General features: G+C 41.8%; 1 protein-coding gene across 1 annotated transcript in view; it reads left to right on the top strand.

Annotated features, from left to right (window-relative positions):
- PDXK (pyridoxal kinase) overlaps nucleotides 1-15,712 on the top strand; it is a 48,114-nt gene extending 32,402 nt beyond the window's left edge. The window contains exons 6-11 of the mRNA XM_050332124.1: nucleotides 151-236; nucleotides 1,050-1,095; nucleotides 3,561-3,672; nucleotides 4,653-4,789; nucleotides 5,361-5,427; nucleotides 6,173-15,712. Of these exons, the coding sequence (XP_050188081.1) occupies nucleotides 151-236; nucleotides 1,050-1,095; nucleotides 3,561-3,672; nucleotides 4,653-4,789; nucleotides 5,361-5,427; nucleotides 6,173-6,285 (561 nt within the window). The 3' untranslated portion in view covers nucleotides 6,286-15,712. The remainder of the gene's footprint in view (nucleotides 1-150; nucleotides 237-1,049; nucleotides 1,096-3,560; nucleotides 3,673-4,652; nucleotides 4,790-5,360; nucleotides 5,428-6,172) is intronic.
- Nucleotides 15,713-16,208: the final 496 nt, after the last annotated feature.

Here is a 16,208-nt window from a genome sequence, read left to right as displayed (position 1 = left end):
TCCCTGTGCCAATAGCAGGCTGCACACTGACAAACATTCATTTTTGATCAAAACTAGCAAATAATTTCAGTAAAAATGCGATGAGGGAGGGTTGCAGTCCCACATCTCAGATGCTGCTGACAACGTTTGACACTGTTTCTTCTTCCCTAGTATGTGCCCAAGGATCTCCTCCCGGTCTACAGGGACAAAGTTGTACCTGTTGCAGATATAATTACTCCTAACCAGTTTGAAGCTGAGTAAGTGCTTACTTCCTTTTCTAGCCAGATAAACTTGGGGACAAAAGCAGGGAGGGTTGATACCAATTATTTTATTTGCCTCACTGTAGTGCCCAATGTATGTATGTTTTGGGGTTTGGTTTTTAGCTGTTACTTTCAAGTAGTGCTTTTCAGACAACCTCAAATGTTCCATACTGAAACCAATAAAAAAATCTGGAAGCTGTGTGAGAAAAAGATTCTTCTTGTTTTCTCCAGTCTCTCATTTTCATGATTACTTCTTGTTATCCCCAGAGGCCTGTACCTAGGACAGGTTGCACAAATACCTTCCCCATCCTTCCCCATTGCTGTGGAAATTTTAATTACATGTCAGAATACCAAAACTGAGATAGCTGGGTTCAACACCCCAAAACTGGATTCAGAAATACCACCACATCAACATCTCATAGGAGCTAAGAATTTAAATGCCTCCTGCCTTAAATGTCCTGTCTGCATAGGACTGTGACACTTTGGTCAGGAGATAATCTGTTGTGATACATCACAGGCTGTGCCCCTGAGGGGAGGGAGCAGATGGACAGAAGACACTTGTAAGGGAATTTTTGTGGTGCAGGGATCTCTAGAGCAGGCAGGTTAGGGCTGGTGTGAGTCCACTGCAGAAGCACTGTGTGTCTGTGCACGTAACCTTTAAAGGCAGCGGTCTGGTCCAGCAGACCGTGAAGCTACAGGAGGTTTAGGCCGGTTTGGTGCAGTCCAAGCTTTCCTCCTTTCAAAGGATAAACAGAGCAGTCAATGCCTGGAGAACTTGTGCTCTTTTTAAGATTTCTGTTTCATTCTCAGGTTACTCACGGGCAGGAAGATTTACACCGAGAAAGATGCTGTAGAGGTAAGTGGGCGACGGGTAGGATGTGCGAGATCTCTTTCTGCATTCCTACCTGCAGTGCTGCAGTTTGCAGTTTGTCTTTAACCTTGAAGTCACTTTGGCCTCCATCCTTTCTTTCTGTTTATCAATAAATTTCATGCGCTCCAGGCACAAAACACTTCCTATTTTAGTGTCAGACTTCTCCAGAAACTTCCAGAAAGAGATACAGATAAAGCCATTACATCGGTAATGAGCAGATCTCTGTGAGGTTGCTTTCCTGCAGCGTAAGAAGAGAGGCAGCAGCACATGTGGCAAGAACCCAGACACTGTCAGTGCTGTGGAAATGCTTTGATTGGGGTGAAAACCCCAGGTGAACCTGGGCATCAGAAACCTGCTCAGGTCTCTCTGCTGTCCATGTGTGAGTCGTGCAGCAGCAAGGCTGAGTGTGAGGACAGCTTTTCCTCCTTCTCCCAGGCAAATCCACAGCATTGACAGCTGCTGTCATTGCCATACAGAGATGATAGATGGCCTGCAAGTACGTTGCATCGAGGTGTAAAGATTTACCCTTTCACACAAACTGAAGAAAATAAAAAGCTTCAGGGCTTGGTGGTGAAGGACAAAATAGGAATGTGATTTTATTGATGTCTTGAGAAGGGCTGAGCTCTCTGTTTTGTTGACCAGTCAAGTGCTTTCATAATGAACTGATGTTATTCCTTCCAGTTTGGTTTTGAACTTCAAAAGAGCACAAAATCTTTAAACAAACAGCAGCTGCAGTGGCACCCTGGAGAGTAGCTGGGGGTCTGTCAGCCCAAATGTTTGTTGTTTTTTTGCTGTAGCGACATCAGACAACATGGTTTGCTGACCATTGATTCACTGCAGGAAGCAGCTAAAAAAATCTCAGTTCTTTTAGTTCCCACCTCCCCCCAGTTTTACATTACTCCAGTTTTATCCCCCAATTTTACATTACCCCACTGTGCTGGGTGAGGGTGATGAGATGTGCTTTATGCCACTAACTGCAACTCAGTTCTTCCATCCTCATCCTCACCAGTGGAACCACGGTCCGGAGGAGAACACAATTAGCTGGACAACCATTAGTTTTAGATTTGCATATTTCAACTGCAAACACAAGTTGCAATGTGCTGAACAGTTGTGCAAGTTAGTTTTCTGACTGTTTGGTGTGATAGCATTTATTTGTGATTGGGTTTAAAAAGTCTTTTCCAAAGAGGTGGAATTATATTTAGGAAAGGAAGCATTTTTAAAATAGTGGCTTGCAGGATATTGTATTTTAATCTGTCTGTCTCCCCAGCTGCATGTCACATCCAGGTCTGTCCTTCTGAGTACTAATCCATGCTGGAATTTGTTCCCTTTTGAGGTGGTAGGAATTCTGGCATCAACTTCCACGGTGACATGCTTTCATTTCTTCAACAAGACTAGTGATGACAGTATAGTCATCTAACATAAAATTAAATGTGATGTAATATTAATGTAGAAGGGACTAAGTCCTACAACTAGAAATAGTGGAGATTAGGTTCTTGGTGAATTGTGACTGAGAAGTGAAATTTAGTTTAATATTATTTCACAGTTCGATTATGTCAGTGTATGCTGGTGGATTTATTGCTTCTTTAAAACCCAACTGATGTCTGTGCAAAGAGATCTGACAGTTAAAGAAACCTGGAGGCTTAGACAAGAAAGAAAAGCAATAGAGAATTAAAAAATAGCAGAAATAAATCCGTCTGCTATGAGTCATAGCTAGCCTGAGAGGATTTTTAGTTAAACTCTGCTGGGAGAATTAATATTTTATCTGTGTTTTGTGCTAAACTCATTACTGAAGTCATTCTTTCTTTGGTGAAATCAAAATCACTTCTGTCTGTAGTAACCAATTGTGATGTCAGGAGTAGGGTAGTAATGAGCTGAAGTGAGGAACACACAGAGTGAAGATACACATGGAAAGGTGTATCATTTACAGGTGTAATTTGGAGGTTGAAATGGAATGAGAAAGGAATATTGAGACAGGCACACTTGATCCTCTCATTTAACTTTTTAAATTTTTGCTAACTCTTAAAGTAGTAGCTAAATAAGATTTCAGGACCTGGACTTGTTGGCTTTCTAACAAGTGTTACAAGATGCCAGCTCAAGTGAACGTGTCTGTTTATTTGTTCTCCTGTTCTTTTGATAATACGTTCTGAAAACATGATGCAAAAAACTGATCACGGCTGAAACAGAGTATTCTTTTCAGAGGAGCATCCAAAGATAACAAAAAACAGAGATGCTTGTATATTTTAACAAGTGTGTACATTTAAATGAGGATGTTTTGATTCCCCTGTTTCAAAGTAATGCCCCTAATTGAAGTGAATTATTTGAGCAGAAGCTGTTTTTTCTCTTTACAAAACATGCCCAAATGAGGTGCTGGTCAAAAATCCTAAGAATGATGCAAAGTTTATCCAACACGTACTGCAGTCACTGATTCCTGCCTGTTTGTACATGGAAAGGTAATGGATATGCTCCATGCCATGGGACCAGAGACTGTGGTGATCACAAGCTCAGATCTGCAGGCACCCCTGGGAAATGACTACTTAATTGCTCTGGGAAGCCACAGAAAAAGTAAGTCTTGAGCTCCTCCCTTGACTGTACTTTCTTTTAACTTGTCTCTGCTTTCAGTTAGTTCTTGATGAAGTAGTTTCATCACACCCATCTGTAGTGCTTGGAAGGAGCGTAGATCCCTAAGGGAACAGCTTTTCCTGCAGTAATATCAAGGAGTGGTGAGGCTGGGGCTGCTCCATGAGGGAAGGCAAGCTGGGAGCTGAGTGTGATCATAGCACAGGCACAACAGCCACAAGACTCAGACCCACTGAACCTGAATGAGGGGAGCAGGATGGGTCCCATCATCAGAGGCAGGTGAGACAAGCCAGGTCTGAGATTAATCTGGAAAATCCAATTATTAAGGCAGGACAGCAGGGCTGAACACAGGAATACCTACAGCATAACTCAGGCAAGGGTGCTTGTACCCAGGCCTGAGCTTCTCTGCAGCTCCTGGGCAGAGGGTGCATGGTGGGGGCTGTCCTGGGTGAGTTTTAAGGGCTCTTACAGCCCCTAGTAGTGGCCCTGAGAGTAGTGGTGATATAAAACAGGAACTTGGAATGCTTTGAATAATTTTCTGAAACATTACACTGTCCTGTTAGCAGATTGTTCCTCCTCTGATAGGTTATAAAATACCCTTCTGTTTCTTTGTATATCCCCTTTTGTTCCACCGCCAAGATTCACTGTGTTTCAGACTGTCACATAGTGTTTCCACCTGCGAAGGGCACAGTTATGAGGAATGAAAAATGAAAGTGCTGTCTACCTCCTCCCTCTTAAATGAAGTATGAAGAGTATATAAGTTGTAAATGCTACCCCAAGTTGGCCAAGTTTTGGCCTCTCTTTGAAAGTACAAGGTTTACAATACTCCTTAGCAGCTTTACGTTCCAAACAACGGAAGAATTCAAATCTGGAGATCACTTTTAAAAGGATTTCTTTCTAAATTCTAGTAGATGCTGTTGTGTTAGTTGCTGGGTCTGTTACTAAACTGTCTATTTGTGTTATAGCTAAAGCAGATGGTACCAGGATAACACAAAGAATTCGAATGGAGTCTCCTAAAGTGGATGCTGTCTTTGTTGGAACAGGAGACCTGTTTGCTGCTATGCTTCTGGCATGGACACACAAGCATCCAAACAATTTGAAGGTGTGGGAGAAATTACCTCTCTGCAAGTTTAGACCATGTTTCTTCTGGGTTTTTTTATGACTTTTAATCTATGACATTATTTAAAGACTGTTTTGGCATTTCTTTCCTCACCTCAGAGGAAAAAAACCCGGAATTTCCCTTTTGCCAAAAGGAGCGTTGAACAGTCACATTTGCAGTTCAGTTGGATTGATTTTGTAATTTTGCCAGATAAGATGTTCTCTCTAGAGAGAGAGACCGCATGCGTGTTTGTAATTACATTTTTTTATCCTTGTGTCATAATAAGCACTGAAAGTAATTTCTTAGATCTGTTTTTTCTGTTTCTTTCCCTCAAGGACATAGAGTCCTCAATATGGGTATATGATTTATAATACCAGTTTTGGGAGAGTTAGCTCAGTTGGTTAGAGAATTAAGTAAAAAAATTCTTTTCCCCAAACTCTACATTGCATAGTTGTCATTCTACTTATGTCATCAGTCATGTTTGCCTTTTAATAGCCGTGTTTTTGAAATAACAGTAATATTAAACTAGGCAGCTGAAGTTTTACTAAAACCTGAATGTGTTATGTTGATGCAGGTGGCGTGTGAAAAGACTGTGTCAGCCATGCAGCACGTTCTGCAAAGGACCATTAAGAGTGCAAAAGGTAATTCATTCTGACCCTTGTTCCCGTGTTCTGTCTGCATTTGCATCAGCAGAAACACTCAGAGAGCTTTGTGGGTCCCCTGACCAAAGGCAACTCTCAGTGCCGAGGCAGCAGGATGAGAGCTTGTTAAGTCTTGCCTGCTTGTTCCTTACTGTGTCCTCCAAGCCTCTCTTTGACAGCGGCTGACTGCAGATGTCACTGTTTAGCTTGTAGTGGGACCACAGTCGTGCTGACTGTGCTTGACTCAGCTCTGCAAAACTGTGGCGGAAGAACGTGAGGAAATGCCGAGCTCGATGTGCAGGAGAGCTTCTGTTCTAAGTGTAGCTCACTCACTTTCCTCTTGAGAGTGTATTTAGTCCTGAGAGGGGTTTATCAACAAATAATTTCTTTGCTGTGTTGGCCATGCGAGGAGTGATATTTTTTCAGCTTCTCTCCCCTTGGACTTCCCATGTCTTTCAATTCTTAAGGAAATCTATGTGGGATCTCTGGGTTCTCACAGCATGTCTGTGTGACCTTTCTCATTAACAACAGAGCCGTATTTCTTTCCTGGAGAGAGGCACAGAACATGGGTGATAAGAAATCACAGTGCTGACCTGAATCTTGTACCTTGGAAGACTTTAGCAGGGTGTTGTAAGGGAGATTGGGGAAGGGAGGAAGGTAGAGAAAATCATGGGATAACAGAAAAATTCAACTTGTTTCTTTTTATATTTCTCTTTCTAATGACATTCTGATGTCATCTTTTTAGCACAAGCTGGAGAAGGAAACAAACCAAACTCAGCCCAGCTGGAACTGAGAATGGTCCAAAGCAAAAAGGACATAGAAAACCCAGAGATCATAGTGAAAGCCACCGTGTTATAAAGGCTGTACGTCTCCAATAACGCACAATGTATTGATGTCCTCATTTCTTTCCTGTAAATTGTAATATTTGCCTTAGATCTGTGACAGAAACCTGACTTTCATGAAATAGTGCCCAGCATAGGCAGATATCCACTCTCAAACATATGTGCTGGCCTTGCTCAGTTTAAAAAACAAAACAGTTAGTGTGCATTTGAGCATATTCCAGGTATCAAAATGGCTGTCGGATTCACTTAGTCTGTGTAATCACCCAGGGCAGGAGAGAACAGTGTTCCTGCCTTGCCAAAGACTTCAGATGTGAATTTGCTAATGGAATGCTTGACTGACTGGAAAATGTATTTCAAGGTGGCATCTAGTGCCAACGGAGCTGGCTCCATGCTCCCTTCTCCTGGAGATACCTCGGTACCTCCTCGGGTATTCAGTATCTCAGCTGCTACGAAACTAAGCAGGGTTAAAACTACACACAAAAGTTCTGGTTGTGTGTGGGAGTACTTTGAAGATGTCTGGCATGTTCAGTACTCTGAAGTGACCTTGAGGTGTCATTCATGTCACTGATTTCTGCTCCTGCTTCTTGTCTGTGAACAGCTGCACAGTTTGGGACTGGCTGCTTATTTCTAATGTCCGTGGGTGCCCACATGATTTTCTTCCGAAAGCTGCTCCAGAAACACCATCATTAATAAGATAATACTTTTATTCAGTGTTCACTGATTAGAAGTTTGTAGTTCTACCTCTAAGGCCAGGTTTGATTCTGTGTTTTTTTTAACTGAGGGCAAACATTCTGTTAAGGACAAAAGAGGAAGCAGCTCTTACTCTGAAAGGTGGCTGCCCTGGTTTGTACTTAAAAACTACATAGAGCACTTCCACTTCACAATAGTAAGCACTGTAGACAGGTTTATCAATGAAGCAATGTGGGTAAAGTATTATTTTTGTTTTAGTGAGTTACATGTGTTTACCAAATGCAGCAAAACATAGAAAATTACCTTGTTCGTAACGTGAGTCTCTGCAGCCAGTTAGAGATGACAGAAACACATTGTTATTAGTAATGCATCTAAACTTCAAAATTCTCCTTCATAAAGCTTCAAAATGGGATTCTTAATAATTTCAGTGTCCAATGCATCACAGCCACATCCTGAACCAGTGGGACAGGCATGCTGACAAGGTCTGTATGGGACCCATGTTCTTGACGTCCCAAGATGAGGGAGGTCTAGTGTGCTGTTCACGTTCAGTTGATGAGCTTTATTTGTCTCAGACTGCATAATGGGATTAAAATTGCATTTCTGATTGCAGGAACATGAAGAAAACTTTCATTAGAGGAAAATTTTTTCTTGATTACCTGAGTAGGCTTAGGAAGCTCACTCTGGGGTGTCCCCAGATACCTTTCTTTCATCTTCCTCCTCGCACCTACCTAACTGATAGTCTTCACTTATCCCATCATTTTCATGTATTTCTGCCATTGTAAAAGTTGTTTTCACCTAGTAGAACACTATTTTATTCTTGGTGTAAATTTTTAGCTGAATAGGTTTTCTTTCATAGAATAGTTATCATAATTAATTAAAGTCTCTGAAATCCCTAATTTTTAATATCTTTGAAGCAAAAGAAATTTTAGAGGAACGTGTTTTGCAGTAAGTATAAGAGGCAAACTTCAGGCTTTCACTCTCAACAACCAATATTAATTTTATTTCCTCTCATGCATGTGACATAAAAATGGGGAAAAAAATCATATGACTCGAGAATTTTAAGAAAAAAAAAAACAACAGAAATTATCTACAAAATGTGACTCTACTGCCACTGTTTTTAGTAATCACTGTAATGAAATAACTTTCTAGCAATAATAATTTTGGCGATGTGACCAGTTGCTGAAATTAGCAGTCCTTAACAGAGATAAGAGCTCCTGGCTGATATGCAATATGTAAAAAGATACAAACTACCTTAACAGAATGTATAAATATTGATGGGAAGCAGTGAAGAAGGAGCCAGGCTCTTCTCAGTGATGCCCAACAAAGGGATAACAGGCATTGGGCACAAAGTGAAATTCAGGAAAGTCCATTTAAACATTAAAAAAAATATAATTGACTATGAGAGTGATGAAACACTGGCACAGGTTGCCCAGAGAAGTTGTGGAGTCTCCATCCTTGGAGATACTCAGATGCTGACTGAACATGGCCCTGAGCTGCACTTGGCCCTGCCTGCATGGGAGGGTGGACCAGATGGTCTCCAGAGGTCCCTTCCAACCTCAGCCATCCTGTGATTCTGTGAAGCACAGCAAACTGCCTTTCCTTGCAGCGCTGTGTTTTTAAGGTGATGCAAATATTTTTTTTTCTCCCTGCGACACAAACTTCCAGATGGGCCAGGAGATAGCTCGTATTAATATTTTGCCCCCTTCTCAGATAAGCTGCTGCTTGCTTGGGCAGTTGTGCCAGGAAAACAGTTACTTTTTTCAGATAATTCCTTTCAGCAAAGATATTTAAATACTGTAGCTAGTGGTGCATTTCAGCAGTTGAACACTAACAGGTTTTTAACTGCTTCTAATATTGATTTACCAAGTGTTGTGTGCTATACTGCAGACATAACTATGAACTTATTTATCTTTTACAATCAGACTATTTCATGGGGAAGTGTATAATCCCTATCATCCTCTTGGGAAGAAGGGATCAACATACTGAACTTCCCTACCTGTACATGCCATGGTTGATGCCTTTTTAGTAAGTATGAGACAGCAGGATTTTATTTTGCCACTAGAATAAATAGACCTTCACAAGAGGATTGAGAGAAAAGCAAGGGCTGTTTCCCTGAAATAAAGAAGCCTGGAATTTAGAAAACTTAAAGCTACCTTACAAACAAGGTTTTAATTGTAAACCATAATGAACAGTGATCTGGCCATAAAAGAGAAGGTGATATGTTTGTTGCAGCAGCTTATACATGTCAGCTGTGATCTTTTCCCACTGCTTCAAAGAATGGATCACTTTTCACACCTTCCTTAAAATCTGTGACATATCCATGTTAACAACAACAAAAAAAGAATATTCATACTAATGCTCGATTTGCAAAATTCGTATTTCACAGTAGCTGGGTCCTGTAGCAATGGGCTGCTGGTTTTGTCTGCTTAAGTCCCTGGGGGTTGTTCATGTGATACCTGTTTTAAACTCCTGCTGACCCGGTCTAAATTAGATCAGGTTTATATCTTCAGTGAAGAATTGGGCTTAACGTCTCTTGCTAGGAACAAACATCAGAAATGATCTGTAAATATATTCTGTAGCTAACATTGTGTAGCCACAGCAGTCTAACAGTTATTTTTAAATGCCAAGGTATTTACTTACATACTTAATACTTGGATGCATTTTTAATTGTTCAGAGTTGCACGGAGCTTGTGTGCAGAACAAAATTTCAGAGACTCAGCACAGTCCTGTCCAGTGTTTTATTCCCTCCTCTCCTCCTGCACATAATACCTGTATCTTTTTCTGAGTTCCTGCTGTCTGTCTGGTGCAGCTGGAAAGTGTCTCAGTATCAGACAGCTGCCCACTATTTATTTAAGGGCCCGGGGGAGACTTTTCAGGGTTGTCTGATCCATTTGCAAACCTCTAGTTAAAGATAAAAGGTTAATCTGAACTAGCCTAGCTCCGAATCGATTACAGAACAAGCACTTTAGCCCAGAGAGTGGAGTCTGTAACTAATGGATAATCTTCCATGACTGTCCTAAGAGCATGAAAGGTGTCTGTAGCCCAGAGTCCAGCACCCAGCAGTTCAGGACCGGTGACCTCAGGTGTCTGTGTGAGGTTGGTGGCACAGGACACTCCTCGTGCCGCAGCACATGCAAGCATGGGAGAGGTGAATGCCTTGTGTTTGCGTCCAGCCAGCTTCTTTAGTTCTGCTTACTGGAACTAATTTTGTGTTGGGTCCCTCCTTTTTTTCTTCCCTGGAATGGTTCACAGCTCCGTGTGTGCTCAGCCATTTCGATCACTCCAGCGCGCTCACTTCATTTCTGGAGCCCTCGTGCGGGAGAGACCAAAAGTTATTTACAATCCCATCTACTCTATCCTGGGCCTGGATTAGTCTCCATGTGAAAATTCCCATGTGCATAAAGACATTGTGCTGAAATCCGTGTTGTTCCCACTCGACACAAACATCTTAAGAAATCTGCAGTATGAATTGTTAGTGTTTGTTTGCTGATTTTTATCGTAAGAGGGGAGAATTCTGTAATTAATGTGTTAAACAAAAGAATCAGAGGACCAAGGTTTCCAGCTGCTCATACTGCCTTTTGAGTATCTTAACTGTGTCTTGATTGGATGGTGTTAATTTGTTGTCTGAGACTGTTATGGTGATTGTATTGATTGATTTTATTTTAAAATATGTGGCAAGGAAGATTGTAATAAAAGCATCTACGTTTAATATACTGTGCACACACAAATTGTTAGATCCTGTTTTTAAATATGTTAATCGTTTCAGAATCAAACAGCACAAGAATGGTTTTATAGTCTTGCTGAATAAAGTGGATGTAATTAAATATTTCCTTAGTTATGTCCTAGTATAGAGGTAGGGTAGTTAATGTAAGAGCACACATTTGTGCCCTGCAGTCATCTTACTGTAAGATATGGACATGGAAGTGAGTAACATCCTTGTTGTCTTAATTTTTATATTTTTTAAAGTTTAATGGGAAGAAAACTACTGGCATTCTGCACCACTCTCTTGCATTCCTCTTGCTTGCATGTGTAGGAACTCATTGTGTTGTGCTCTTTATTCCTGCAAACAAGGTGAGAAGAGGGGCTTGGAGAAAGAACCATAACTCATTTTGAGATCTGTTTCTTGTACAGAATTTACTGCACTCCCCTCACTGAATTTTCACCTCACTCTGTGGATTAGAGCATACAGGACTATACAGTGGGAAGCAATTGCTCCTCATGTGGGAACAAGTGCTTCTGTCAGTCACTCAGCAGTGTCCCTGCAAGAGGGAGAGAGCAGGGATCCAGGTTAGTGAGAGCACTGGCCATTGCAGAGGGCTGCTGTGTCATTACACTTAGCTCCACGGGAGAATTTTGGCTTATGTTTATACTAAAGAACCGCCCCTCCTGAGTAAAGGTCTTTGCCCAGTTAAAGAGCACTTTTAAAGGCTGAGACGTGTTACAAAGTTTGGTCGCTCTGGTACTAAAATATTCCTTCATAAATGGAAACACAGCCCCTTCTTTTATATCCCATTGCAGCCTTACTGGTTTAGTGACCACTCCTGTTAGAATCCCAGGGTAAGATATTCAGAGAGCTGTACTTTCTTCATGAAAGACGTTTGCTTCTGGTAAGTGAGAGCCTGCTGAACAGTTCTGTAGCTTTCTAAAACACGTCCATTAAAGACATATATCAAAGCTCTGAGATGTTCAATCACAGCCCCAACTCTTCTCTTTTAAATAAATGAGTAAACCAGAGAGTTTATACCTGCATGCAGGAGCAGATTTCAGGTAAATCCATGAGGTTCAGTCAGACACTGCAGGAAGGGCATTGAATGCCAGGGAGCTCCTATTTTGTCTGCAAGGTTTCAGTGGAGACCAAGCGAGTTCTCACCATTTTCCAGAAGGCAGGAACGTGGTGTGGCATTCCAACAGCCAGGGAAGGCTCCCCTCTGCCTCACCAGGAAACCAGTGCCACCAGTTTGGTGCTTTTACTGCTCCAGCAGCAGTGGGCCTCGAGGCAAACGGGATGCTCCTAAATGTGCATGCATTCCTGACTTAGTGCCTCCACAGTGCAAGTAAAGGTAATAAACCCCCAATTTGCAGAGCAGTGAATAAGGCAGCACATTATTCAGAGAGAGAAAACCAGCAATATGAGAAGGCTGTGCCATATGTTACCACTGAAATCACACTTACCTATTGCCCTCGTGGTTGCAATTGCTGTTTAGAAAAACTCTGTGTGTAGAAGAGTGTAATATATGTACTCTGTGTGTGTGTGTGTGTGTATGTTGAAGCTTTATTTGCAATGTGGTTAGGGGTGGGAAACAGAATTTTTGGGGGGCTGGCTGAGTAGGCCTTCAGGATGTGAGCAGAAGGTCTTAAAGAGATATATTTTTATAGATTGTGCTGAAGCTTTGGGTCCCAGCCACACACAGCCTTTTCTTCCAGAGAAGTAAAGTGGTTTGGAAAGAAAGTCAGGTGGCTGTAATACAGTAGGGATAGTACAACCCCACCAGCCCTGGACAAACTGAATAACTTAATAAAAGATGCCTTTTTAAGTAATATTTTTTTAGTGCTGAATTGTTAAACAAAGAAATATTTATGAGCAAACTTTCTATGTAACTTAAAGTTTGTGTGGTGCTTTGTACTGACTAGGTGGACCTGTTATATGTTTACACATCTTAATGATTGTCCTCGAGGCGTTATGTAGTAATTCAATGACTTTTATGCCAGAAAAACAATGAAGTTCTGTGTAATATAGCAAATGATTTAATTTCTAATGAAATTGTAGGCTTTTTAGTGTTTGTGTACTTTTCTGGTTGGCAATTATGAGTTGTATCCCTCTTGCAGTGAGGCTTGTACGCTTGATTGTAGAGAGAGGCAATAGGATGGTAGATACCATTGTTTATAAAGAAAACCCTAAATATTGCTACCTTATCCATTTTAAAAATCAGGCGAGCTTTGTGGCATAAGCCTGAAATTTAGATTTTTGCACTGGAAAAAAGTCTCAAATACATCTGTGATAGGTTAAAAACTGGTGATGGATTTGTGTAGTTAATTAAATAAGACTGGGAGGTCTTTAAAAGTATTTAATAAATGTACAGGCCAGGAGACTGGAACAAAACTGGTTCATCCCCATTATATGAACCTGACTAAGGTAACTCATAGTTTGTGCTGGACGTGTGCACAGATAGATGAGTAGCCTAAAGGGGAGAAAGTAAAGATTTTTTTCCTTGTGGTTTAGCGTGAAGAATTTTAGTTGGGTGATCTGAATTCAAATTCATAAATACCTTTCAGAAGAGCTGAGTTACCCATAAAATCCCATTCAGTCAAAGGGCAAAGCTGTTCTCGTGGTCCAAAACCAAAACGTGATTTTTATATCTGGCTAGACTTAAATGAGTCTTTGTTTTCTTATGGCTGGCAGACCAGGGCTAAAGCACAGCTCTCCAGATATGTTTATCTTTTCAGTCTCCCTAGAAAGTGCAAGGTCTGCAACATAAAGGAGTTTTCTGAGCACGGCCCTCTGTTAAATATTATTAGTTGGTGATCTGGGAAAACTGAGCCATCACTTACTATGTCCCTTTTAAGAAACATGGCAGCGTCCTCACCACCCTTCTGAATAAATCACTACTGCAAAAAAGTAGAAGAGAATTTATCACAAGTTTTTCTCTCAAGAGTTCCCGAATTCTGGATGCGTTAAAAGAGAGGTACTTCTGCTTTGCTGAGTCAGCAGGAAAAGCGATACCGGGATGAATAATATATCATAGAGGGAGGCTGTGGAAGGGAACAGCTCTGCTGTGTGTGCTTCACTGTGCCTGGCTGTTCCTCCCCTGGGAATCTGGGGGTGCAGGATCCCCGTGGTGGTGGTGGCAGAGTGATTATTTGCCTGCATCCTTCCTCGGGGGAAATGCGGAGGAGTTTATTCCGAGATGAGGCTGGTGTGAAGTTGTTGGGCTGGTTGTTTCACAGGGGCTGTACCAAAGCTGTGCTTTAGCACAGCTCTGTGTGCACTCTTGAAGCTTGTGGTGCTGCTTTCCTGGCCATGGTGTAATCTCCTTAGACTTCTTCTGTAGGCCATGGAGAACCAAGGGACTCTGAAAGGGCATAATTCAGATTATTCAGGCTAGGCTCTTGTTTTTAAGAAGAGAAAGGTAGAGAATTACCAGCTGCTGTGATAGATCTAACTTACCCAGCTCAGCTACACAGTGAAACTGTGCCCTAACCTTCCTCTGCCATCACCTGTCCTGGCCTTGGTATTTGCCTGTCCTCATGACAAGGGAAGTGAAAGAGCTAAAACCAATGGGGAATTTATCCAGTCAAAACCCCTGAGGTTTTAATCTCCTTTAGTTCCCCTAACGTTCTCATCCTGGGAACAGATAAGTGCTTGTGCTGCTGCTGGGGAGGTGCTGGGACGATGCAGCTGCTCAAAATGGGGGAGAGCGGGGTTCCTCTTTCCCCTGGCAGTGAGATGCTGGGTAAGCAGGGCCTAACTGCAGAGCTGCACTGCTCGTGGGAAAGAAAAGAAATCTTTGTGAGCTAAGTACTTGAAAGAAGAGCTGCAGACTTAGTAGTTTGGTGTTCTCAATCCAGCCCCATTCTTCCCTGTATGGCAAAAACATCATAGCACTAAAAGATTTGGTGTGGCTGTTCTTAATGACCTGTGTGATGCTTGTGCCCAGCAGAGTAGAAAAGGGCATTGGAGAAAGCAGTGCTCTTAACTAGGAAATATAATAGGAGGATCCAGGTGGAGAAAGTTTCAAGTCTGCTTTCACAGCACTTGCACGGTGTCAGAGCTGTCCAGGTCTGGCTCTTTAATTTCTTTAAGTAAAGAAGAAATCACATTAACAAGTAAGTCAATAGATAAATAAGGGAACTCTCCTGTGAATTTATGGGGCATTAGTATTTATTTTTGTCTGCAGATGTTTAAATCTTTCCACACTAAAGGTCTCTGGCTCATAAGGGATTTTCAGAAGATGCCTTGCCAAGTGGGGTGACAGAGCCTGTCACAGCTGCCTGGGGGCACAGCAGGCTTCTTGTGACACACCAGTGACAGATGGCACTGGGGTGCCATCTGCAGAGAGGCACTCCTGGCCCTACATTTGGTACAGCACATGTATTCACCTGATTAATAGGTCCTGTGTGTGAATACCTGCTTTGCTAGGGAAGGAAACTGTAGGGCTTGTTGCTGGAGCTGCAGTGGTGGAAGGAAACACTGGAGAATTCAGCACCATCCAGTGATCTTGCCATTTGCTGTTAAGTGTTGGTGCAATGTATCCCTTTCAGTCTTGTTTTCTTTCTGGAAGATGGGAGGATGACAGCCTGTGTGCTGTTTTAATGTGATTTTAGCTGGCTGAGTGTGAAACACAAATCAAGATTGTTAAAATGAAATTAGAATTAAAAATGGAGGGGAGGGATAGCTGTGAATTTGCCTAGGACCTAAGTGAGTAGAGAAACTCTGAGATTTGTCTCTAATTCAGAAATAATTCAGTGTTAACCAAAGGAGTGCCATGTCTTCAATGGGCAGTAGCACCTGGAAGAGGCCAATATTTAGGGTTTTTGTCCAAAGCACATTTAGCCCTGCTCTACTGTTTAGTGAAAATGCCCAGTGCAGATGCCACCAGAGCCTCATCTCGTGGAGTAATGCTGTAATAAAGAATGTGGTTTTCTTGTGCAAGTCTTAACCTCTTCTTATGAAAATAACACACAACTCAGTATTTTCATGGTGTATAAGTGAAATGTAATTTTTTTTTTCAATAAAATACATTTCCTTTCCTAAATGTGGGTCTGTTTGGTTTTTTTCCCTTGGTGATGTTTCAGCTCCAATTGAGCTTTGGCCTTTTGTGTCTCCTCCTTACATATATAAACCACAGCTCTGTACTCTTCCTAAGAAGCCTGACCTCATTTCCAGAGATCATACAATTTCTTTTTCCTCTTGAGCTCCACAAGGACTTCCCTGTTCAGCCAAGCTGGCCTGCTGCACGTGCTTGATTCAAAACACAGTGGAATCACCCGCTCCTGTGCTTCTAAAAGGTGATTCTTAAAGCCTGACCAGCACTTGTGGACTCCCTAAGCGCTCAAAAGCAGATTCTGAGGGTACTCTTATTATAACCAGCTCCCTGAATAGCTTAAAGTTTGCTCTCCTGAAGTCCAGGGTAGCAACTCTGCTGTCCTTTTTTCCTCCTTACACTGAAAATTTTATACTCAACATTGCATGATTGCTGTGGCCAAGGCAGCCACCTACCATCACATCCCACACAAAGTCCTCCTCCTTCC

This window comes from Myiozetetes cayanensis, unplaced genomic scaffold (genome assembly GCF_022539395.1).
Source record: "Myiozetetes cayanensis isolate MyiCay16 unplaced genomic scaffold, myiCay2020 scf5-8, whole genome shotgun sequence".
Lineage (NCBI taxonomy): Eukaryota > Metazoa > Chordata > Aves > Passeriformes > Tyrannidae > Myiozetetes > Myiozetetes cayanensis.
This window is presented reverse-complemented; position numbering and strand designations above follow the sequence as displayed.